Below are 27,007 nucleotides of genomic sequence, written 5' to 3' on the forward strand. Positions count from 1 at the left end.
CTCATTGAATGTCAGGTCTGACCAATTGTGAAACACTAAAAAGTGACTGCTATCTGATATCTCACCTCTTCTTTTTATGGAAAAGAGAGAGGACGGGAGGAAAGGAGGAAGATCTACTAGTCCATGGTCACTGCATGGGGAGAACAAAATTGCCTCTTACAGCAATTAGAGAACAATCATTATTTTAAATATTTTTATTTCTACTTTGTCTTTAACAGCTTGTTTTGCTTATTTGTGCATTGACTACATGCAGTATGTGTTCTCTTTAAAAAAAGCACACTGCTACAACTCTTCCAGAGTAGTCATGATATCGATATTTACAATGGTACTACATGGATGCCTTGCTGTAGCTGATCTCTGACTGGAGTCTCCGCTCCATTCCAAGTGCCGATAGGGGGTACTGGTAAATAAAAACTGGAAATAGATTGGCATATCCGCCTACATGATAATATGGGTTGGATAATATGTTGTTGGGCACAGAAGGCCATCCAATGATGTTGCAATGGAATGGATACATGTTTCCCCCCTATTTTTAGAGGGGAAATATGGATGGGAATGGGATCAGGACATCTCTGAGATGCCGGGCGTCCATTGTTAGCTTACGTTAACCCAAATCATCATGTTGGGAATTTAAATTAAGTGTGTTTAAGGGTAGAAAGGAGTCTAGTATCTTCCTTGCTGACATTCTTTTCTTTAATTTTCCCCAAATGACAAGAAGTGGCCCAAATTGCCCTCAAAATGGCAACTTAGGGCATTTTTGTACTTTGTGGAGTTTTAGATAGGAATAAGAGGTGCCTTCTATTTTCCAATGTTTGAACAAAAGAAATCTGAAAAGTGTAACTATGCATTCATAGTTGGCTGGACCAGCTGTCTGCCTGTTATGGGTTCTCCATCTCTGCTGTTAGGTTTATAGAAAATAGGCATTCTATCCATTGCATCTGAAACATTTTCACTGAGCAGTTCCCTGAGAATATTATTAATTCTTTTATAAAGAAATGAAAGTAAAAGAAAGTAGAAAGTAGAACCTGCTAAAAATGAGAGGTGATAAGAGGCAACTTCTCTAGGTTGGAATGAGATATTGTTCCATTTTTTCCCACCAGATCTTTTTGTATTGACTGGGGAGGGAAAACAGGAGCCAGGTCATCTGCCCTTGGCCAGTGACAGAAGACAGCTCATCAAGATGCCTTCCCCTGTTCAGGGACATAAAGATGAATTGAAGAGCCTCATGGGAGATTCGATCCTGATCCAGAGAATTCCAAGGAGCTGTTCTCCAGGGCTCCATAGCCATTTAACTTGATCATCTTGAAAGAATCGGGCAAGTTAGAGAAGAAGGTAGGGCGAGAGGAGGTGAAGAGTTGGCTGATTTCCATAAATGTCTTATTTTTAGTCTCAGGGATGATGAAATACACATACAGTGCAACAATAAAGCAGATACTGCAGAAGACCAGATAGCAGAAAGCACCAGCTGACATCTGAGATAGAAACAAGATTGAGTCAGAAGAGATTAAAAGAAACTGGCACTGGCATTTCCCACTGCCCATCACTTCATCCAGCCTTCCCCAGATATGTTTAAATTTCAGCTCTCACCATTCCCAATTAGTACAGCAATAACAACATAGGTTAAGAGAGGGTGAATTGGTCCAATATAGGAAGAAACACCATTAGTAGGTTGAATATTTAAAGTTATTTCCCTCTAACAGATCCTTTACTGCTTTACCAATACAGTTTAAGAAGCTAGGAAATTCTCTTAAATCAAGTCAAATGATTAGTCCATCTCGCTTGGTGTCAATTATAGAGATAATTACAACTTTCTGGGAATCACAAGAGGACAGGAGTCTTTTTCCAGCCCTGCTTATTGGATGCCTAGGAATGATGTGCCATGACTGGCTCAGTTTTGTTACAAATTCTCTTCTCTGTAACTGAGGATGACTGAGCTCTTGTGATTCTCAAGAGACTCAGGGAAATTTGCAATGCCAAATTTGAAAAGATGGAGTCTTTGCTTCAGGACTAACTTGATTGGTGCTCCACTAGTATTTTCAGCTTGGTTAGAATCCAGACAATCTGTTTCGGTCTAGATAATATATCCTGTCCCCTACCAGCTCCAGCCAGAATTGTCTATGATGAAGTATGCTTGATATTGCAATTTTCCAACTGGAGGTTCCATTTACTAGTGGGGTTTGGGGCATGATTCCACACCTAAATGATCTGGTCCACCTGTTGACCTATTGACAGTTTCCAACTGCACTTATGCAGGCCAATATACTAAGGGGACATAGTTTGTGAAGCATTATCCTTGTTGAGGGAGGCAATCATAGCTCCCAGACCTATGTTACCTGCAAGAAGGGAAACACAAAGCCGACAGTGAAGTTCGAGAGCCAGTTGAGGGACCCACCCACAATATAAGCTGATGGCCGATGTGACTGCTTGAAGAATTCAGCTGTCATCAGAAATGGGACGCCAGCTGTCAGAGAAAGACTACACTCAGTACCAAGTAAATTAGTCAGGGTCCTACTTTACCTGGCTCTTGGGAGGAAATGTGCTTGAATCAGACTCAAAACCACCCGCTGACAAAACTGGGACTGAAGACAGAATTTTGGAGGGAGGGTAATATAATAGCATTGCTCCACAGCAAGTAGGATTGTCAGCCTAGTTGCTAAGGCAACAGTGATATGGTTATTTTCCCCGTTGTCCCTCCCACCCAGCACTTTCACATATTTGAGCTATCCCTTCAATAGCTGAAATTACAGAGCACTTTTCAAAGGGCATGAAGTGTTCCAAATTGTTTTACGATTCAGCTTAGTTCCAGACTCAAACATGTAATACAATGCTGGTACCTTTAAGAAAAGTGTTGCCCTGGATCCTAATGCCATCCTTTGCCCTGGTGCAAAAGAACTGCCCTCTTTTATTCAGCCGCAATTTAAACAGCACAACTGCTTTTTTTAGAAGCACAGAGTACTAAAATGGTTGCGGATTTTTTCCCCCCAAGCCTTAATAAAAAATTCTACCCATGAAGTATTCAGAAAAACCACTGAATGAGCATTGCTTACAGATCACCCAGAGTGGGAAGAGAGATATTTTTATTTTAAAAGTCAGATTCATCATTGTTTGTGAACAATGAGCCATTAAAATCCTAATTAAAGATGTAATTACAGCGAATAAATTCTTGGCCGACAATGAGTTATGGATTTGTTAGAGGCTCCACTAATACATCAATTGGGTAAACCAGCTTCCAGCTCGTCCATCATATTTAGAGTGCTCTGCATTTGCCTCTTGGTTAGCAGCATGCCGAGGAATTGCCTCTGCAGCACAAAATAAAGGAGCAGCAAAACTCAGAGAGGCAACTTGCATCTTGACACTTCAAAGGCAAGGTGTTATTGCCCTGAGCTCCTGAACAAAGGTGTGATATAAATTAAATAAATAAAATGAATTAATTAATTAATTAATTAATGACAAGATATTTTTTGCCTTGTTCTCCTAAATGAAAAATTGTTTAGAAATATAATAAATAAATAACATGAATGAATGAATGAATGAATGAATGAATGATAAGGCTGGTCATATAAATTTCTACATTGTCCTGATCTTCTGGCAGTTCAAAACTACGCAATCAAAGTTATATTATCCCAATGTTAACCACTTCTAAATGCATTTAACAAAATGCCATTTAGGGCAATACACATAAAAGAAAAGTTGTCACTATTCATTCCATCTCTTCAATATACCAATTTATTGAGCATTTTATTAATTCTTTTATTATTTTTAAGTTTGATGCTAATTGCAATTCTTCTGATGCATGGTAATATAGAATAAAAGTTTTTGTATCTTTTTATTCCTCAGATACTTTTCCCTGCTCCAGAAACTTACCTGGTCCCATGCAAAATCCTGCAATGATTCCAATCACAAAAGCCACACTGATGTAATGCATCCAGGACACACTGGGCTGCAAAAATGACATCCAATTGTTGGGATTTGTTAATGTTCAGTGCAAATAGTTACTTTTCTCTTAATCATAAAACCCTAAATCTCCTACTATTCCAGTTCTGCATTCTATAAATCCTATCTGTAGACTCCTAATTTATTGTTTTTGTTTGTTTGGAGTGATAGTCAAATGTTCTGGTGTCCTGGATCTAACTATTCTGTCTTCCTCTTCTTCCTCCTGTTTTGCAACTCAGCTTTTCATATTCTGATTAATATTTCAGAAATGGTAGGATTCTTTTGCATTTTCTCAGTTGTGTCCACTTTGATCTTCAGGGTGTTTTGCATTCATCCACCAGAGCTACTTTGTGTTTCTGTTTTAGTTTTAAGATAGAAAAAAGCAGCTCTGGGAGCCTTCGCGCACACAAAGTCACTATGTCACCTCTAAAACCATAGCCTGAAGTGAAAATCAGATTCAAATTAGATTACTCGGTGTAACTCTATGCACAAAGATGTTTTTACCTGAAGCACTAGGGACAGGGTGATGCCAGCAGAACAGATGCCCATAAAACAGAAGCCAACTATGAGGAGAGGACGACGTCCCACCTTCTCAATGGTGAAACACTGCAGGAGAAAAGTGGGCACAAGAAGGATGTTGGCTCTTAGGTTTTATGTTTCTACATGCATGTATATGCTACAAAAGTCTGATCGTTTGGATTTTTAAATTAATTGACGTAATTTGCACATTTTGAACTCCGCCACATTTTTTTTTCACATTCTACTCTTCTCTGAATTTTGCAACAGAGCTGTCAAATTTAAAAATGTATATAGAAATGCATAGATTTGGGAAATATATATCCAAAAGAAAATTACATGCAAAAATTTAACTATTAAAGAATATTGCATAAGAAATAAAAGAACATTTTCTTGGAAATTAAATTGTAGAACTTTTTTTTTGGCATTTTTACATTTCGTACTGAAAGGACATGAATACTGACTGCATCAACCAAATTTACATTGATACAGTACACACCAGGCAAGCATACTGGGAAGACACAACAATGCTACACAGAATTATTGCTAAAGAGTAAATGAAAAAAAAAATACTATTTTGTGCCATGGAAAAGAGCTAGAATGTCAGCCTCTAAAATTCTACTCCCCCCCTTATTGTTGTTAGTCCGACCCATCGCGACCCCATGGACAATGTTCCTCCAGGCCTTCCTGTCCTCTACCATCCTCTGGAGTCTATTTAAGTTCACGCCTACTGCTTCAGTGACTCCATCCAGCCACCTCGTTCTGTGTCGTCCCTTTCTTCTTTTGCCCTCAATCTTTTCCAGCATTAGGCTCTTCTCCAGTGAGTCCTTCCTTCTCATTAGGTAGGTAGATATCAAAATCCTTTAAAAGAACAATGGGACCACTGAATCTCCTGAATGAAATATTCTAGGCTCCAATATGCTTACTCCCTTAAGTATAATGCACTAGAATCAGGTGGCAAGGGAAGATTTAATTGAGGAAGTAGAAGTGAAAGCAACATTAGACTATTTAGTGCTAGAGTTCTTTTTTTAAGGGAAACAGAGCATAGTCCTGTGTGTATCTTAGATTCCAAAAAAAGTATATTTTAATAAACTCAAAGCAATTATAACTAGGATCCCATGACAGGAGAACTAATGTAAAAAAGGATCTCTGGAGAAAAGAAGTCCATTAAGAGAAATAATGGACAGCAGAAGCAGCAAATGTGACTAGTGAAAATAGTCAGGAAATAGAAAAAGGGACAGATCACAAAGGAACAGGTACCTAATCCAGAACTGAGGGCTATTGTTAACTAAGCAAAATCTCAGATTGAAATAAGGTTAGGAGAGGATTCTAAGACTAACCAAAAAGGTTTCTTTAGACACATTCTAAATAAACGGAAAAGGAAAGAATGAGTTAACTTAAAGAAAATGGCAAAATGCTAACAGGTAACAAAGAAAAGGCAAAATTATTCAATTCCTATTTTGGTTCTGTCTTTTCCAAGAAGAAGATATGTTTTCCATCAGGAAATTGTTCAACACAGGATAAGAGAAAGGACTAAACTGATCAAACACACAATTCCAAGCAATGGTGAGTTTCCTTGAGTAAGTAAGCTCTTACCTCCCTTGAAGAAAGCAATAGTGTAGCCACTCCTTAAGAAGCCATTATTGGGAAATTTCTCTAACCTTCTCATAGTCACTCATGCTAGTCATCTCTTGCTTGGATAATGCAATATGTTCCACATGGAGCTACCCTTGGAGTCTACTCGGGTGCTACAGATGGTCCAGAATGCAGCAGCTTGAGTAGTTATGGATGCATCTCAATTTGTCCATGGGAAACCATTACTTTGCAAGTTGCCATGGCTACCAATTGACTTCTCGGTGGAATTCAAAGTCCTAGTTGTCATCATAAAATTCTTCATGTATCACATCGTGGATAGCTGTAGGACCACCTGTGTCCAATTGATTTTGCTCATCTTATAGAGCTGGTAAACTGATGATGTTCCATGTCCCAACAATAAAACAGATGTGATGGGACCTCATAGACTGACCATCATTCTGACCACCCCAGGGGTGAAATGTAAAATTTGTTACCTCTGGTTCTGTGGGCGTGGCTTAGTGGTGGGGGTAATGTGACTGGGTGGACATGGCCAACTTTTTTTTTTTTTTTTTTACTTTTCAAAGCATTTTTTCTAATGCTTTGAAAAGCCTCTGCCGATCAGGCAACTCAGCTGGGATCGTCAGAGAGGCTTTTTAAAAAATGCCTCTCTGCCGATCAGGCAACTCAGCTGGGATCATCAGAGACTTTTCAAAGCATTTTTTTAACCACCTCTTCGGCCAAGAGGTTGCAGAAAAAAATGCTTTGAAAAGCCTCTGACGATCCCAACTGAGCCGCGCGATCATCAGAGGCTTTTTTTTTTTTACTTTTAAAAGCTTTTCTTTGTCGGAAGAGGTTGTAGAAAAAATGCTTTTAAAAGTTAAAAAAAAGCCTCTGATGATCATGTGGCATGGTGGGAGGGGGGGTGCAGGGATTTTTGCTACCAGTTCTCCGAACCACCTGCCGCCATCGCTACCGGATCGGGTGATCCGGTCTGAACCGGGAGCATTTCACCCCCTTGGCCAGAAAGCATTCCCCTCTAATCCACATGGCTCTGACCTTGATGATTTTTGGGATGCCTCAAAGACTTGGTTGTCAGGCAGGCTACGTTTTAGGCTACTTTGTGATCCTACAGATATTTTAGTTTGGGAGATGTTTTCTTATATGTGGTGTTTAATGTTATTATTTGTTTTGCTTTTAAAATGTGTTGATTAATTTACTGTATATAACCAAGGCTGTTTTGATGATGAAGGTCTTTATAATCTAGAATCTTATTTGCCATTATGTAGAGTCCACTTGGATTTACTGTATATGGGAAATAAATGGCATAAATAAATGGTAAACATTATGTGTTAATTTAATTTTCCAGTACCACATAAATTACATCTAGGATACCGAAGGAACTAGATGATGTTCTGGCCAAGTATTTATGTATTATTCAGGAGGACTGGTGAAATGTTATGTAACAGCGGGAGAGCAAATCCCTATCTTTAAAAGATCCAGCAAACTATGGATCAGGCAGTCTGAGTTCAATATCTGGGAAGTCCATAGAACATAAATTGATTAATCTGTAAGCACCTTGAAAACAATGTATTAATTACCAGAATGGATGACTAATTGTATCTCATTATTTTGATCAGATAGTTTTCTTAATAGAATGTGGGAATCTATATTATTATAATATAGCTTTATTTCAACAAAGCATATAACAAAATATTCCCTATATGCTGATTAACTAGTTAATAAAATATGGGATGGATGGCATGACACATAAGCAGATACATAATTCAATTGTTTGAAAATATGACTGAACAATGCTCATCACTAGTCCTCATTAAATTTGAGGAATATATTGAGTGAGTGTGCCTACAAGAATCAGTCATGGATATTCTACAATGTTTTTTTTCTATAAATAGTCCTTGACATACCGCCATTCATTTAGTGACCGTTCAAAGTTATAACATAACTTGTGACCATTTTTCACACTAATGACCATTGCAGCATCCCTATGGTCACATGATCAAAGGATGCTTGGTAACTGGTTCATATTTATGACGGTTGCAATGTCCTGGGTTCATGTGATCACCTTTTGTGGCTTTCTGACACCCAAAATCAATGGGGAAGTCAGATTGACTTAAAAACCATGTTACTAACTTAATAACTGTAGTGATTCATTTCAAAATTGTAGCAAGAAAGATCATAAAATAGGCAAAACTCGCTTAACAACTGTCTTACTTAGCGATGGAAATTTTGACTCAATTGGGGTCGTAACTCGAGGACTACCTGTATTAAAAATGTAATTGAAGTGATGCAGGGAATATTTACAAAATCTGCAGATAAAGAGACACAGAAGAATGTAGGAGTAAAAATAAAAACAGGTTAATAAATTAGAAATATGACTTGAAAACAAGATAAAATTGATCAGAGTCAATTATAAAGTTCCTGACTTGAATCAGAATAGAATGACATATACTTGGCTTGGCAGCAATATTTGTGAAAACAATCTTGATATATATCTTGACTACTGGGTCTGTTTCTAGGCACTATACTATACAGTACAGATGGTTAATATAGAGGCATACTGGAACAGGTTCAGCGAAAGGCAATGAAGATGACTATAGGATTAGGCACCAAGTGCTTCTGACTTCTTGGATGAGAAGCAAAACATCTTCAAGGAAAAACAAAGTCCAGTTGCCATTTGAAAAAGCATCTTTGGGTCTCTATTATATGTGTTCTAGTATTATAATAAAAATTTAATTCCTAACTGTAGTTATACAAACCTTGTGCCTAGTTTGTGCCTGCCTTTGGGGAGTCTGACAGCTAAAAAGACATATGAAAACATTCTTTAAACACCTAAAAGATGTCATATGGGAAGTCAAGAGTTGCTCTCAACCATTCTAGAGTGCAAGATTTGGAATGACAGATTTAAGTTATGGGGTGGAAGATTCCAAATGAATATTAGGAAATGTTCCAACAGTAAGAACAATGAAGTGAGTTGTCCAAAGCTGTGGTGGGAGTTGTCCAAAGCTGTGGCAAAAAAAACAGAAAGAGTCTGGTAGCATCTTTCCCAACAAACACATTTTTAAAAAGGCATAATCTTGATCTCCTTTTATTGCCTCAAGCAGGGGCTTGACAATCTTCTACCTAGGTTGCTTTAATTTGGATTCCTGCAGTGAAATTGGAGTTGGTGGTGTGGTGTGGAGGTGTTAGACTTGATGGCCTAAACAGTTCTTCCAAGTATAATCTATGAAGCTAAAAAGCAGCTGGGGGAAGGTGGGGGGAAAGGAGAGAGTCCTATTTGATTAGAATTGATGGAAAGGGACTGAGAGGTAGGGATCTGTAGATATATCCCTGGAAGGAAAGAAAGTCTAGACAATTAGAAATGGCCTATGGCATTATCCTATGATTGGGAAGGGATGCTAGCGTAAAGGAGATATCCTGGGATGATGAGTCTATATTGCCAAGTTGGGAGAAAAGAAGCTGCCAGAAGGAATCCAAAGCAGAGAGGCTGCTGACAGCAGAAAAAATGCCTGTAATTTTATAACCAACCTCAGTGCCTCCATTGGGGGCCATTTTTGTTGGCACTCAGGAGCAATCAGGCTGATGGAGTGATGAGCCTGCCAGAAGCAGGCATTGCTGATAGGCAGCAAAGATAGTCAGTGGATGGAAGAGCTACGGGTCTGTGTAAGAGGGAGAGAAGCGTGGGTCAAACACAGGCAGCCCTCCTGGCCCAGCTGAAAAGCTGTCTCAGATCAACTGAAATCTGGAATCAAAGGACTAGCAGCTGTTAAATTAGACTCCCCTATTATAATAATATTGGGGCTTGGATTTTCAGTAATTTATACCTCTGCTCTAGCAAAATAAACAAACCAAATTCCCACAACAGGCATGCTTTTATATTGGTATTACTAGAGTTCTCATCCAAGTTTCTCAAATATTCCAGCTCACGTATTTCTAGAATCCCATAGCTTAATATTATTTTGTTCACCCAGGTTTATTTCCCTAGCTGTCCAGCTTTCCTAAGATGGCTGAGAGGTCTGGGAATTGTAATTCAAACAAATATGGAAGACATCAGGTATAAAGGCTGGGATTAATCCAAAAATCACTTCAACAGCATTATTTTTAGGGGGAGACATTCTACTCCCCGCACTTACGCCTATTAAGCCAGCAATAACCTCAATAGCACCAGTGCCCACGGTAGTGTAAGGGATATCAGGATCAGGAATGCCAGCATTCTCAAATATAGCATTTGTATAAAACCAGATCTGTTAATGAAGAAGCAAAGACATAAGTACGTGTTGGTCTGATTTGTATTTAGATTTCATAACTGTTGGGAAATTCATTCTGAGAACAGCTTATCACAAATAGGAAACTATTATATAAGTCCAGCCAGTTTTAATAATACATACATCTATTCAGTTTTGTTAATACAGCCTTCCTGCCAGCATTTCAGGGTTTCAGGCAGGAATCATACAAATTTGTACAGTCTGGGAAGTGAACATGAGACTTTTGTATGCAAAGCATATGTTGTGTTACTGAGCAATGGTTTTCTTCCCAGATATAATACTAATACCTGATTACATTCCCTAATATGATGCTGATAATAACTGGCAAAGGAGCTAAAATGGTGTAATAATTAAAAGACTGGAATATTTTACTTATGAAGAACTGCTACAATATTGGGATCTGTTAACTGAGAGCCAGGATGTGCTAGGGAGTGCATCAGAGGTGGTATTCAGCAGGTTCTGACCAGTTCTGGAGAACTGGTAGCGGAAAATTTGAGTAGTTTGGAGAACCGGTTAATACCACCTCTGACTGCCCCCGCCCCCGCCCCCATCTATTCTCTGCCTCCCGAGTCCCAGCTAATCGGGAGGGAATGGGATTTTTGCAGTAACCTTCCCCTGGAGTGGGGTGGGGATGGAGATTTTACAGTATCCTTCTCCTGCCACGCCCACCAAGCCACACCCACCAGCCATGCCCACAAAACCGGTAGTAAAAAAATTGAATCCTATCACTGGAGTCCATAATAAGATGTAAGCAGGGAAAAGGCAACATATCTCCTTTCACAAATACAATTGTTAGAATTCAGGGAAATTTAGTGAAACTAAATGGGAAAGCTTCACAAGAAAAGTATCTCCTCACTGAATGCAACACAAAACTACTGAACATACCTGAGTTACAAAATTCCAGATGACCACTAGATGGCCGGAAAGTGTTATATATGCAGCCCGGACTTGGTAGTCTTATTTTAGTGGAAAATAGAGCTGAACTACATGATCTCTTAGTCTGATTCTGTTGGCCTCTTATGTTCTTATACACCATAAACAGCATTTTCAATCTTTGAATAGAAATCAGTGGGCCTTAATTAAACTAGTTTGGGACTCTGGCTAACCTTAAATGCCTAGGCTTGGAACCTAATTAGGATTGGGAGGTTGGAAAAATTCTCAAAATATCCCAACTCATTCCCACAAGGTTACTTAAAAAGCTACATGGGTATCAAATCACAGGATTTGACTTTCAGAAGAAGAGACCTATCTATACTTACTAAACATTTGTGTAGGAACATCACTCAATTTTTGCTTTATATAGAAGTTTTGAAATTAGGAAAATTGTCCTAGCACATAAAGTTATTGTGAGAATCATTACTCCTAATTATTTGAAACATGCAATGTAAAATGGATTAATGACTTTGAGCTGAAGAAAGTCTTCTCAGCTATCTCTCGGATCTCTTGGTGGTCAGTGGTCTATGTTTTTCTTTCATCACAAAAAAAGTTGGTAAAAATAGACAGGGACCCGAGAAAAAAGTTTGAAGTGGGAGAGAGGAGGGACAGGTTACAATCCACTTGATTCTGAAGTTACAGAAGGTAAAAGAGGATTAGCAGCACCACAGAATTGTGACTGCACTCTAATCCCAAAGATTATGACCTAGCACATTTATTCTTACCGCATCAATTCCAGAGAGCTGCATACCCATGTTGATCACTACTACAGACAGTACTTGCCATCGCACAGAATGATCTGAGAGCAGTTGCCGTACAGACACAGCTTTCACTGAGGCAAGTGAACGCTTTTCTTCCTCTATCTCTTCAATGGTATCCTGCACATTATGTTTACCAAGGAACAAGCTTAATGCTGTAGGATGAGAACGACAAGTTAGTCTACATTCCAGAGCACTGCAGGATGGGACAAGGGACAACCAATGGACAGAATGCAACTTCCAAGGTTTTCTGGACCCAAGTGACAACATCAAAATCATTGTCAAGGGGAAGAGGCAAAGGTAAAGGTTGCAACCTTTCATGTTATATCGCTGCTTTGAATGTAATAGAGAATAATATGCAGATTAATATAGAAATATGCAGATTAAATTTAATATATGTAATAAAAATATATTGCTCATAAGCTGTGAAATTCTTACAGTTCCTCAAATTGGTGACCTCCAAATATGGATTTTAATTCTTATAACTCCCAGCCAACGTAGGAGCTGAAATCATAGGAATTCAAGAAATCAGGAAGGCATCAGTTGGGAGGTGGGGGCCTGACAGAATTTATTTTATTGTTGAGCCCATCATTTTTGGCCTGCTCTGGCAAAAAAAAAAAAGTGTTATTGAACTAGAAGAATTGAATAGGTGCACCTGGATAACGTTGGGCCAGTCACCTTCTCTCAATCCTAGGAAAGAAGCAATGGCAAACTACTCCTGAAAATCATTGCCAAGAAAACTGTAGGGACTTCTTGGGTCTGAGAATTGGACATGACTGAATGAAAGGTAAAAAAAACCCTATAACCATCAACATTTCCTGGTCAGAGGTTGCACTTCGAGTGAAAAGCTTAGGGCCAGGAAAGGAACTCCATATGGTTTAATTTACATCATTACTAATTGTGTCTGTGTGTGTGACATTTATAGCAATTCAATATAAATATAATAGATATTAATTTTATCCTTATAACACATAAAAAAAATTATTTCAGTAAATGATTGTTATCAGTGAGGCCAATTCAAGCCTCAAATGCCAAAATGCATTAGAATGACCAGACGTTTAACGAAGCTGCACTTGGCTTGAATAGAGGAAATACAGTAGATAAAAATATGTTGCCATTTGAAATATTGTTAGGCGTTAAATTAATTCTGCTGCATTTTCAAGTGCTGGGTGATGTATTAAAGAGATGCAAAGGGAACCTTAATTACCTGAGAGCCAAAGAAGATTTTTTTAAAAAATCTATTTAAAAGGCTTCTATGTCACTTCAGTAATCACAACTCAAAATGGCTCATGGAAATAATATAAATATTAGTCAGAGAAAAACAACAAAAACTTTTCTGACAAACTGGAAACCTATATGACTTTTTGCTGAAAGAAAAAATAATATGATGATTTATGGGTTTTAAGATTAAAAATAATGTGTATTTCAAAAGAGGCTGAAGGAACATGTAGCAATATTGAAGAGGGAGGTGACATTGTAATTATCAAAAAGAAAGTTGGAAGTAATTGTATTTCATTTTCCTGCAACTTGGCACTCCCCAGAAATATTGGACTATGACTTCTATTATCCCCAGTCTCTAGACTGTTGAGGAAGATGGGCTTAGCATTTAAGACTAAAAAACCAGGAGCTCTTCAAAAAACACAATCTTGATAGTTTTATTTTGTTTCAAATGTAAGAGTAATGGAGAGGAGATCCAAAATATTGCATAATGTTCAAATGATCAGACAGGTTAATACTTGATACTCAGTCAGTACAAGCAACAAATTAAAGTATAAAGCCCAAACCCCTTTCAGTATTTTGAACTTCCTCCATGTGTTCTTGGAATATAGGCTATATCAGTGGGCAATATTAACCAAGGAAAGAGAGTTAATGACAAAGAAGGCAGCAAAAATAATATTGTTCCCAGGCATCTCTGGAAGATGTCCCTAGATGCTCGTCAAGTTCTCACCTGGATCTGGTCATGGTAAAAACAAATGAGGCCCAGTACAATCTCTGTCCCTACTTGACATTGGTTGGGGAAAAAATAGCAGTATGTGTTCAGCTTACCTTCAGCAGCTCCATGGACATTGTTTTTCTCAATAAGCAAGTAACGAGGGCTTTCAGGAAACCAATTCAGTAGCAAGAGCTGCAGAAAAGCAGGAACCACCACTACAGAGAGGAAAAGAGGCCAATAGGCATCCTAGAAAAAAAGTTCCCAACAGAAGTGAAGAGTAATTCACATATTCGCTTGTTTAGTTATTAGCATTTGCCCCAAGCAAAGATAACATGTGCTGTAGATAGGTGTTCAAGATCTTTGCCCATGATCAGCTTTCTTTCTATAGCTGCTGCCCTTCATCCTCCTTCATGAACTGGATAGTATGACTGGATTATTGGAAAAGTGGGTGCATAGGTAGAAATTAGAGTGGACAGAACAGCGTGTGTTATTTCTGGTGTGTGAAAAATAATGGCGTCAAGCAAGGCCAAAGTGAAAGACTGTATTTAACTCACAGGCACATATGCATTACACAAGAAATAAACAACTTTATGAGCAGAAACATTGGGAAGCAAAGGGTTTTGTGAACTACTTGCAGAAGTTCTGTATGCTTGGAGAAGCAGGCAGCATGGAGAAACAAATTGGACTTCAAGGAAGCCAAGTCCATCTACCTTATCTAAACCAGCAGGAGAACAACTGTGGGGAAGAAAATGGTGCTCTTGCCATTTCTTCAGCTTACTTTCCGAACAACGGAGGGACTGCATTTCATTGGGTGCTCTACCCTAACTCATTTCATCCAGAAAGTGAAAGTATAGCATTTACCTCCCCCAGAAGTTCTGGAAGGCCCAGGACTTGGGCAGAAAAGACCCCCAGACAAATGAAGATGCTTGGAACCAGGCCCAGGAATCCCCGGAGGTTCTTTGGGGCAATTTCTCCCAGGTACATGGGCACCACACTGAGACAGATGCCTAACAGAGGGATAAAAAAAAAGAAGGAAGATGATGTATTTTCAACATTTTTATAGCTGATATCATACAGTATTTGATAATTTAATCCCATTCTGTAAAAGCCACATAGAGTTTCTTGTGACTGAGGCGGCATTCAAGCTGACAACTGAATAAACAAAATAAATAATTAAAAAGTCACCTTTCCAGTAAAAAGATAAAAATGTGACACCATTATAATTAGTTCATTATGGCATGACATTTCTTGGGAAAACAGACTAATTCAGACTGCTTATGAAATGAATCTGCAGTCAATTACTTAGAAACATGGTAGGTTTTTTTAATGTCAAGGATTCAATTCCTGAATTAAGAAGGTGACATTTTTCTTTTCATTTCAAGACAAGCTCAGCAGGGAACTTTATTTGCAAACGAAATAGCTAGCTCAACCTTCTTCAATCTGCTGTCCTTCAAATTGGGCTGCACTGCCCATAATTTCTAGTCAGTATCTCATATCACCTGGGAATTTTGGAACCTGTAGTCCAATATACCTGGAAGACACTAAGATGGAAAAGGCTAGTGTAAATGCTATTTTGTAGCGGAAGCCTATTTTCTGGTTGCCAGAAGGTACAGAGCCCCAAAACCAGTTCATGGGGTAAGAGAGGGAAAAGGAATTATTTTCCATCTAACTCTGAGACCTGCACATTTGTTGCATATATGCCCATTGATTTGACAATCATTTATTATTATGACTACAGCAATGGTCTTTATACCATTTAGGACTGCTTTCGCTCAGAACGATAATTTTGTTTATTTTCTTAATTAACTTTACATTTGCATAATGACAATCCTATACATTGTAACCACAGAGAAAACTGGTGCAACGCAAAGAGGGGGAAGACCAGAGATAGGCTGCATATGTCTCCCTAAATTCTGCAACAGTTTGCAGCTTCAATAAAAGCATTCCAAAACCACAATGGGATTAAAGATCAATGCTTCTATAAAAACATTGCAAAAACCAATCTGTGTGCTTGACTTGCTTTATGGAAACACAAGGGAGAAAGCATATTGATGCACAAGAGAGGTCCTTGGTGGCCTCTGAGCTTGGTTGTTTTCTTGCAGATGTCTCATTACCCAAACTAGGTAACATCATCAGGACTAGCACTACCAAGGTCCCCTCATTTTAACCCCGAGCTACAAATATTCTCCTTTATTAATGCAGCAAAATCCTACCAGAATGAATCCCTATGATGAAGCGCCCCAAAATGACCATTTCAGGGGATCCCAAGTAGCGGCTGAATCCCATTAACATGCCAGCCAACAGAACAAGGAAGTTGCTACGGATCAAAGTGCCATTCCTAGTAATGAAAAGACAAACATTTTAATTGTTCTCATATTTTTCTCTTCTCCTTCTGCCTCCCCAAAATTGTTTTACCATAATCCCTTTTTCTTCTTTATCCTAAAGGAGATTGGCATTCCCCTTTCTTAATTCCCATGAGGACTATTTATCATACAGAATGAGAAATAAACTGACCAGCCAAACAATTCACTATATGCGCCTGTAGCTAGTTTGATGACTCTGATACCAAAAACTTAGAGTAAAAAAAGAAGAGCTTGCTAGAGCATAAATACAGATATTGTTCTTATGACAGCATAAATGATTCAGAGAAACTTTAAATTAAATGCAGGGCATGTCTGAAAGGCAGGCAAAAAGGAATGGGTCAGGCTTTTCTCGGTATGTCAAGCTGATTAACTCAATTATCTATTTAATTATTTTCATTATTTAAATTCCTCCTTTAACAAAATGAAGTTCTAAGACAACCCAAGGACAATAAAAAGTGCTCATTTATCTTGAAAGTTAATAAAGAGAAAATATATTTAAATAATTTAATATACTATAAGCAAGTTTTCTTATCCTGGTAATTTTCTTATCTGTTGTTCTACAGCAAACATCACTCACAGGCAGAATAATGGGGATATTCTCCATGCAGAATGAAAATTGTAATTTAACACACTTGAGTGGGACCATCAGATTAGAAAAAAATGTCCCAGGTGTGGCAGTGATTTCAGGATACATCAGGATATTGTTGCTAGCTTGCATGCTTTCTATGTATAATTGAGAATCGCTACCTTGTTTTTTATTTATTATTAACTTCATTGGTCCCCCATCTTACTACAGGGTAACTCTTGTTGGCACAGCTCTTACCTCCCATATTGGGTGACCAGAATTCCTACAGGAAATGACCCCACCAAGCCTCCCAGGGCAAAAATGGAGACAGTCAGGGAGTACATGAGGGTGAGAGGTCCTTGCGCCAGACCCTCCCCATAGCGTTGGTACCATGTTGCATTGTAGAAGGCTTTGATGTGCTGCAAAAGGAGGGAAAGGGAGACAAATAAGGAGAAGATTGCCACAATCCTAGCTCCACATTTACCATAGTCAATTTTCACAATGCCTGGGTCAACTGAAGGCCAGTGATGCCTGGAGGGGATAATATCAATCAAAACACTGAAGCACTGGAAAAAAGAAGAGAGCTAGCTCTTCTGTTAAGGTCAGGAAATGGAGAGGGCTTTCTGCCAGATCAGTGATGGGAAATCTTGATAGTTTCTGAATTGTAGCTTCGTCAACTCAGTCAACAAAGTCAATGGTGAGAAATGTTGCGAATTATAGTTCAAGAACAAAAGGCCAATCCGTTGCACCACTGCATTGTTCTGCTTGTTTAGGAGAAGAATAATTCCACTTTCCACCTTCTATTCTGTCTTACCACTGCTGGAGAGTTTACCACAGCCAGATTGAAGCCATACAGCATGGAGGACCCAAATGATGACAGGAGTGTAACAGCAAGAAGTGGAAAGGTCAGATGCTAGGAGAGACAAATAAGAAAAGCCAGGTCAGAAAAGGAAATATGTGATTTCTCAAAAGTCATCTTTAAGAGTCATCCTATGTAAGTCTGATGTCTTTTACATAAGATGGCATTACAGTTCCCAGAATTTCAGTCAGCTGGATCATATTATCTGAGGAAGACCTGTTCAAGCCATTATGTTTAACCTGAAATGGCACCAAGCATGTATTTTTTAGGTTGGCTATTATTGAATCTCAATAATTAAAAAATGAGAATCAGCAGGGAAGGAGGGAATTGATTTTCCGATATACTTTAATTCTATACTTTGATTATGGAAAACATGGACAATAATTTACAAAATATGCCCTTTTCCCTTTAACACTGGCACTAATTAGACTAGGAATAGGAAACTACTGGTCCTCTGGAAACTGCCTTATCTTGCTGCATTCAGTACAGTAGTTGGACTCATTTTGGCAGTCATAAGTCAACAATATCTGGAAAGTCACTGGATCCCTCTTTGTAGTGGCAAAACCCATAGAAGTCAACTAGAAGAAACTGTTGTTGATATGTAGGTCTTCTACTTTACAGAAGGCAAAGTAAATCTGCAGGAGGGATACCTCTATAGGTTCCCCTCTCAGAAAATGAGAATGAGGAAACGTTTAGACTCTTCAAAGTAATTGAAGATAATGGGATAGCAATTAGATAGTACAAAATATATCAGAGGGAGGAATCCAAGTTTATTGACGGATGGTGATTGATCCACAATGGGAATTAGGCATGCCTCTAGCCAGTCTATAAATAGAACTTTTCCATTGTAGCTAATGCTGAACATTGAATTTGGGACCTAGAGAAAATGGACACACATTGACTAAATCTTAAATATCATAGCAATAGATTGTATTGTATATTTAGAATGTGATATTGGTCAAATATCTTAGGTAGAATAAGCAACTACTTTACAACTGATTTAAACATTTAATATTTGTTCTGTTATTTTAACCAAATGGATTTTCCACCTATCACCTGCCATCTTAATTCTGATTTCTAATAACAAATCATATTGGGAAAAAAAATCCAATCATAAACATACACCAGGAAGGCAAAACATTAAAAAAGCATCAATGCTTCAATACAAATTTCAGCATCCAAGAGAAAAAAGAACTATGGGATATCAACTGCATAATTGTACAATAGATCAACCTGTGCTCTTGCGTTATCCTCAAAGTTTTCTGAAAAACCATTTTTCACTTTGTGTTGGAAAGGGAATAGTGACAAGGCAGGCAGATGACCTTGGAGAGAACCTTCTACAATAGGGTTTGCATGATTAGAGTTCTTTATTTTTCATTACCACCATTACACTTCAAATAGCCAGAAGACATGGAGCTGATCCTCAGGATAAAGCTTGAAAAGTAAAAGTCACTAATCTGAATTGGATCCCAAAATGAGAAATAAATAATAGAAAAGATGTGTTCTTTCTAGTGAAATTTCTGGTATTTGTGGGATCAACCGAATGTTCATCAAAATACACTGAATAAACTAAACTAGATGTTACAGATAGTGCTCAACTTATGACCATAAAGGACTGTCCCATCATGGTTGTAAGTTGCAATAGTTGTAAAATGGTTCACCCATGTGACTAACCAGATTTTATGACCTTCTTTACAGCAGTCATTAAGTGAACACTATGGACATGATTATTGTGATCCTTAAATCACAGTGGTTTGCTATGAGCCAGTTTTGCCAAAAATAACTAATTTTTTCAAAGGTTTAGATTCCTAAAAATTGTTTGGTGATTATGATAGACCCCTCCAAACTGAAAATAAATATGATTTCAGAATGACTGTATCATGTAAGACTCTTGAGAAATATGAAATTGACTTTTAATGGCTGTAATGTATTTAATCACATAATTTTTCCGACACACTGCATGAGTTTAACAGGGCTAAAAGTGTTTTGCTACTGATTTCCATTTGTACTCAGTGTCTGGTGCAACTTGCTGCAGTGTCCAACAATAACCAGCCAGCATTGATGGATTCCAGTTGCCCTGATACCATTTTTCTATTATGGCAATGTCCTGGTGAAACTTGCATCTACATTTTGGGGGAAGAAGTCCAAATGTCAATGCAGAAAATAAATCTTCAGTGCCCTTCATGGTCTTGTATGCCGTAAGAAATTTGTCAACCAGCTGAATATAGTTTGGTGCTCTGCAGTTGCCCAAAAAATTCTCAATTCTCAAATGCTTTCCAGGAGATTTTCTCTAGCTCCATCAACAGATCTTCAAACTGCTTGCCATTGATGATGTATCTGATCTGTGGACCAACAAAAATGCCTTCCTTAAACTTGGCATCAATTATTATTGGAAACATCTGTTTCAACTAACAAAAACCTTCACCTTCTTTGTTCATCACTTTCACAAAATTTTTCATTGGTACGTTTTATGCGAAGAAGAGGCAAACATTTCTTTGTTGGGTCAACAAATGGTTCATGTGCCACATTTTTCTGTCCTTGAACCAAATCCTCTTGGAATGGCCATTTCTTTATAAAATAATGTAACTATTCACATATGTAACAACAGTACTTGATATATAGAGCTGCATTCCAAGGAGCAGAGCCACTATTTTTAGATCTCCTCAAATATACCAGTTGTTCTTGGTGTACTGGATGTGCTTCAACAATAATTCCATGTTTGAGTATGTTTCTTTCAGGTGTAAAGCATAGCCAACACATACTGAAGGATGTATATTACCATTGTGTAAAAACAGAAGATTTCTATAAAATGGTATGTGATAGGTTATATTACAGTTATTTTTGTGATTAGAAGCCAAAAATATGTAAGATACATCCAAACGTGTTCAGGAAGCATATTCTTTGCTGTCCAGTGAAATCAGAAGTAAATGCTCTTTTTTGGCAAAACCATCATAAAATGCAGTCTTTTGATTGTGAGACAGTGTAAATGGCTGGAAATGTGGGCCGGTTGCTGAGTGCCCAAAATGTGATCACATGACCATGGGCAGGTAGCCATTGGAGCTTTGGAACTGGAACTTCCAATGTAAGTATTTCCAGGGAGGCCTATTATAACTTCAAAAGTTTGTTAAGTGACCAGCCATAAGTTGAGGACCATCTATACCACCCCATGAGCAATAGCGGCTTTATCTGCCTTCTCCAATGCATTCAGGAGCCATAAAAACCTAAGATGATAGAAGGCATGCCTGACCAGAGGATCACCCAAAAGTAGCTCTAAATTGTTAGCCAAGCTCTGAAAAGCAAAATACAGCTCTAGTGCACCAGGTCAACTGGTAATATTTCAATACTGTATATTATTTAACCTTTTGGGAAGAAGGAAATGTGTATACTGTGTATACTGTGTATATACATACAATGACAATAAACTTTATTTATTAAAAGATTTATAATGAGAAGAAATGGAAGAGAATATCATAAAAAGAAACATGAAAAATTGAACGTTTAACTAATACAGAACACTGGAAAGAAAGAAAGGGCCAGCTATTAGACAGGGGTTTAGCTAATATTTGTCAGGAAATATAGAGAGACAATATGTTTTGTAACATGTTTTATATCACCCAACTTAACACCACTGAAATTGCTGAGAAAGATATGCAGAAACCTTCTCTAAAGCAACTTCTAGCAGCTAAGATGGACCTATTCCCCCCCACCCCCGATGGATCTCACACATGTATACACCACAAGAGTGAGGATATTGTAAAGGGGGGCATTAAGAAAGGATTGATTATGCTTGTAGGTATAGGAGCATGCAATTCAGTCGAAGAGAGAGAATTAGTAAAAATACAACAAGACAAAAGAGTAAGATGGTGGAAAGGAAAATGACTTCTTCTTGCCTTCCTTAACCTCCTGAAGTTTTGACTTAGTTTTTTCATGCTTGCCCAATATGTCAAGCCACCAAATCATTACTATGTGCATCCACATCTACTCTACCACTCCAGAGTTATATCAGGTTTCATTACAGGCAGCATATTTGTGAGTTGCACAACAGAGCAATGTGGTAACCACTGAACTTGGCCAAGAATGAATGCACAGTGACAGATTATTGGAGCTGCAGCTAATCAACATTCCAGGCTAAATGGTACCTATTAGGCTATATTAGTTCAGCTTTTACTTTCTTCATGGTTACCTATTTTATACCTCAGTATTGGCTTCAGAACTCTTGGAAGTTCTTAAAGTATGATAGTTCTGCCAAATTTGGGAAAGAAAAAGTCTCACCATCACTCATTATTAGTAGCAATAGCACTTACTTATATACCGCTTCACAGTGCTTTATGCACCCTTCTGTAAGTGGCTTGCAGAGTCAGCATATTTCCCTCAACAATCTGGGGGCACTATTTTCCCAACCTCAGAAGGATGGAAGGCCGAGGCAAGCTTGAGCCGATGAGAATCGGCTGGCAGTTGGCAGTCAGCAGGCTGCAATACTGCATTCTAACCACTGTGCCACCACAGCTCTTATATATTAATCAGCAATATATACAATTTTTTTTAAAAAAATCCTCCCAATGATTGAAAGAAAATAAATAGGGGATGAATTTAGAACAATGATGAATAACTTTTACCGAAACTCATTTCAACCAACTATTCAGCCACCTGTATGCATTGTGATTTGAAAAATCCCAAGGTTAGGGCATTTTTTCCAAAGACCTATTTAACAGCAATATAAATACAAATTGTTACTTCAGAGAAAGTGACCACTGCAACTGGAAAGATCTTAAATGCTCAAATCTACCATACATTTTGGTTTTAAGTTTTTCAAGCTATATCTAGGAGAGCAGGAAGCAGGGGTGAAATGCTCCTGGTTTGGACCGATCTGGTAGCGATGGCGGCGGGTGGTTCAGAGACCCAGTAGCAAAAATCCCTGCCCCCCCCATGCCCAGCTGAGCCGTGTGATCATCAGAGGCTTTTTTTCTTTTAAAAGAAAAAAAATGCTTTTAAAAGAAATCAAAAGCCTCTGACGATCAGGGAACTCAGCTGGGATTGTCTGAGCCTTTTAAAAGCATTTTTTTTTACAACCTCTTCGGCAGAGGTTTTTTTACAACCTCTTCGGCTTTTAAAAGTAAAAAAAAAAAGCTGGCCACACCCATCCAGTCACATTACCCCCCCCCCCCACCCCATCCAGCCATGTCCACAGAACCGGTAGTAACAAATTTTACTTTTCACCACTGGCAGTATTCCACACAACCCAGAACACAGAGTAGCTGGGAAAATAATCTTGGCCTAGATTCTTAGATGGGGTGTAATTAAAATTCCAGGTGATTACTTCCAAAATGCCAGATCATAAGACCCTTGAAAGGAAAAAAAGAATCGGGCAAGTGGCAAATAAAAAAGTAAAAAAATAACAATCACTTACCCTTGTAATCTTTCTTGGGAATGCAGACATGGGGCTGTTGTCCATTTGTGAAAGATAGCCCGGCATCTTATGACTTGATAATATGATACAAGCTTGGTAAAAAGAAGGGGAATTGCCTGGTTGTGAGCTGCGCAATCATTTCAGTAAGTCATGAAGAGAATTTTTCGTGAGAAAAAGAAAGATGAAGACAGAAAAAAATAATAATAGAACCTTGTAAATAAACTCCTAGCCCAACACTGGGAGCTCCCAGCCTCTGCCAGATGACAAACAAGAAGGAAAAATTATTTACACTGGGGCCAAACTAAGTAAAGGATGGGTGAAGGAAGAAAGATGCAAGATGGGGAAGAAAGTTCTCTTTTAGATAAAAAGAGGACCCAATCACATGATGGACAAAGCAAATCTTATTAGGTATTTGGAACTGCCCAGACCACAATTAACTATCTCTGTGCTTGGATGATAGCTGCTGCAAGGAGGAGAATGTACTGAAGCAGTTTTTTTTTTTAAAAAAAGACATAGAAATAAACAAATATCAGACTCATATTCTAATCAACCAAACTTGATGTTTAGTCTGATCTAAATAATGTTGTCATGTTCTTTCTTACCATTCCTTGGAGTTTAAGCATGTTTCTTGACCTGTATCATTTGTGTATGATATATACAAACACAGTGATATCGTATGTACCCAGTGGTATATATACACACAGAGCACATCACAGCCAAATGTGAACGATGAAAATAGGGATGAAATAAACCACTTAGGTATTTCTTAATTTTCGATCTTGGATTATTCCATTTTGGACTATAACACCCCATAGCTTTCCAAATCATCTATAATCGCAAAATCACATGGAATCTTCAAATCACTTCCTGAAGTTTTTTCCATCAACTGCAATTACTGAAGATTTTCCTTAATTTGGAGCAGGAAATTAAAAAAAAATCATCATAAACATTAACATAAATCTTAATAGTCCTCCCAAATCAAGGAACAAAGGAAAATTTCACTTCCAGCTACATATGATTCAGGCTCACCACTTTGCACCTCTGACTTATTGCTTGTCTTGGCTGGAGATATCAATTGTAAATTTCAAAACTGCAGATACCCAGTACAGGCACAAAAAATTAGCCCACTTCTACTTTAGATTTTTAAACATGGCAGAATTATTCAATAATATATTTTGTCAAGAAAACTGGAAGATTCTGAAGAAGTCTGATACAGCCTTAGGCCAATAAAGGCTAGGAACCATATTATGAAATTTGTTCCCTCCCACTGCATTTATCTGAATTACACCTTGCTATCTTAAATCGTCTGACAGAGGTTATCTACTTTAATACTGAGGGAAGTCTACTAATCTTGAATGACTTAAATTGAGGCAATTTTTCCCAGCTTGGACCCTCTAGATATGTAGGAATTTTTCACTTCCAGAAATTATAGGCAGCAGATCTGACACAGCTGAGAGCACAGGACTAGAAATAAGGCGGCAATAAGGTATTTTGACTCCACATGTTAAAGAAACTCTTCCGTCTGGTCCTTCCTCAAAGTTGATAGGGCCCCATAGTTGCTGGCACTTTGAGTTCTTCCCCATGTAGTTCTTGATATTCTTTCCTCCCAGCCTATATTGCTTGGGAAATGCTGCTCCACAGTGTTCCTCTTGCTGGCAACAGGGCCATGGCTGCTGCTCTTAGAGGGGTGAGGAATCTTGAAGCCCCATGACTTGATGGAAAGGGACAGTCTACAAGGGTGGCCTCAGGTGCCTCCTCCATATTTGTAGAATGTTTGCATAGATTTGCTCCGTTTCCCAATGGAAGCACTAATGTTTTGCATGATAATCTTGGCTGGCATTAAGAGGCTCTGCTGCAAGGTAGAGATCTATGCATCTCAGTATTGAGGTAAGGGAGGCATGTAAATAAGCTCTAAACATTTACTAAATACAGAATGTTTTTGACAATCATAAAATACTCAAAGCATTTGCTAGCCTCAGATTCTGCTTCTCTTCCATATGAACCTTGTTGTTTGCATTGGCACATTATACAACACAACCCTTTGTCCTCCAATTTTCTGGCATTTTAAAGAATATTTCCTGCAGGGTGTGTCATTCTGGGTTTAAGCAGCAATATGAATGCCTAGTTTCAAAGAAAATTACTTGCTGCTTTTATATAGAATAAATTTATTTAGTTTTTTTTAATACTACTTGAAAATATCCAAGCAGAAACTAATTTAGGAATCATGTGACAGTAATCAATGATTCCAGAATTAGAATTTCCATTTTGGAAGAACAGACAAAATACAGAAGTAAACAGCTTTGCCTACTTAAGAAAGACTTGGTTTGGCAAAGAAAAATAAGTAATGGCATAATAGGACCACTAACCATAATTCATTTTGAAGTTCTAGGCAGAAGTTTCTATATATGGAAAGTTTTAGTTGGGTCAGTCACTTAACTTCATGTAGCAGGAAGACTTGACATTTCAGCATTGAAAGAATGCAGTTTCCTCCTTTCCCAGCGCAGAGATTCTTCATTGTCCTCATAAAAGAATCACTTTGTACTGTATTTTATAGGGAGTGGAGGGAGCTTTTGCAGAGTGATAATTCTGCAAAGGTAATACATTACTTGCTGGCAACTGGCAACCCCTCCAGCTATTATAGCTGTCCAGTATATCAAATGGCAGCCAAGAAATCAGAATCTGTCCTTCTTTTCTTCAATCCCAGAATAATTACAATTGCATGCAAACATTTATGCACTCCTGGCTCTGTTTAACTTTGTACCATATCAAGGTTGGTCATCTTCTGTTCCTTAGGGGTTTATTGGGATGCACAATTTCATAGGTGATATCTAAACTTCCAACAGTACTTCAGCATTAATGTTGAGGAATGAACTTTATAAAACAGCCTTCCCTAACTTTGGGTGGTAGTCTCCAGTTGTGTTGGACTTCAACTTCCCGCTATCCTTAGCTTGGCATACATCTGATTGAGTTGGAGAACTTCAGCTTGAGCAAGGCTATTGCAATGAGCAAAATAATTGAAATGGTTGGGAGAGGGAAGAAACACATTTACCTGGTTTTGGCATTGCACAAATTTTATTTAAGAGCTGTGGTGGCACAGTGGTTAGAGTGCAGTACTGCAGGCTACTTCTGCCAGCAGTTTGGCAGTTCAATTCTCACCGGCTGAAGATTGACTCAGCCTTCCATCCTTCCGAGGTGGGTAAAATGAGGACCCAGATTGTTGGGGGCAATATGCTGACTCTGTAAACTGCTTAAAGAGGGCTGTAAAGTATTGTGAAGCGGTATATAAGTCTAAGTGCTATTGCTATTTTCTTCTTTATGGCTTAATGTTAATTCAGCTACTGTAACTTGTGTCCAATTGTCCCTCATTAATAATGAATAATGAAATTATGATTTATTATGTGAGAATCTCTTCAGTGATTTCTGAAACCAACTTTCAAGAATATTGCATCAATAAAATGAGTCTATTGGTCCTAGTCCCTCACATGTATTCCATTCTGATCTCAGAACGTGTAAGAGAGTAGAATGCCTCCAATATGTAGATACCAGTTTGACGAGATTCCTGCCTGATAAATCTGCATAGGTATGAAATATTATGAGTGATCAATCATACGACAGATTTCCTTGTATTTTGAAGGTTCTTATTAATTCCATTTCTAATCTTCATATTTCTTCTACTTTCTAATCAACCACCTGACTCTGCATCAACTTTTCCTCATGAATTAAATTATAAACTTTGGCAGTTTTCAGGGATTTTGTTTCTGAGCATAAATATGACAAGAACAATCAATTTTATATACTGAAACACTGCTACTGTGAAGCTTTATCTCCAGAACACTTAGACTTATATACTGTTCCATAGTGCTTTACAGCACTGTCTGAGCC

At 38.1% G+C, this 27,007-nt stretch overlaps 1 protein-coding gene across 1 annotated transcript; it reads right to left on the minus strand.

Moving 5' to 3' along the window:
• Positions 1–1,223: 1,223 nt before the first annotated feature.
• Positions 1,224–23,191, minus strand: LOC139318231 (solute carrier family 2, facilitated glucose transporter member 9-like). Its single transcript, XM_070945572.1, has 12 exons — positions 23,126–23,191; positions 17,674–17,772; positions 17,118–17,278; positions 16,145–16,269; positions 14,793–14,938; positions 14,045–14,177; positions 11,966–12,153; positions 10,176–10,286; positions 4,438–4,539; positions 3,865–3,940; positions 2,334–2,461; positions 1,224–1,472 (listed from the first exon to the last, which is right to left on the minus strand). The coding sequence occupies exons 1-12, from the start codon at positions 23,189–23,191 to the stop codon at positions 1,224–1,226; spliced, it is 1,584 nt and encodes a 527-aa protein (XP_070801673.1).
• Positions 23,192–27,007: the final 3,816 nt, after the last annotated feature.

The sequence above is a fragment of the Pituophis catenifer genome, unplaced genomic scaffold, assembly GCF_029215685.1.
Source record: "Pituophis catenifer annectens isolate HBS135680 unplaced genomic scaffold, rPitCat1.0.hap2 SCAF_6, whole genome shotgun sequence".
Lineage (NCBI taxonomy): Eukaryota > Metazoa > Chordata > Lepidosauria > Squamata > Colubridae > Pituophis > Pituophis catenifer.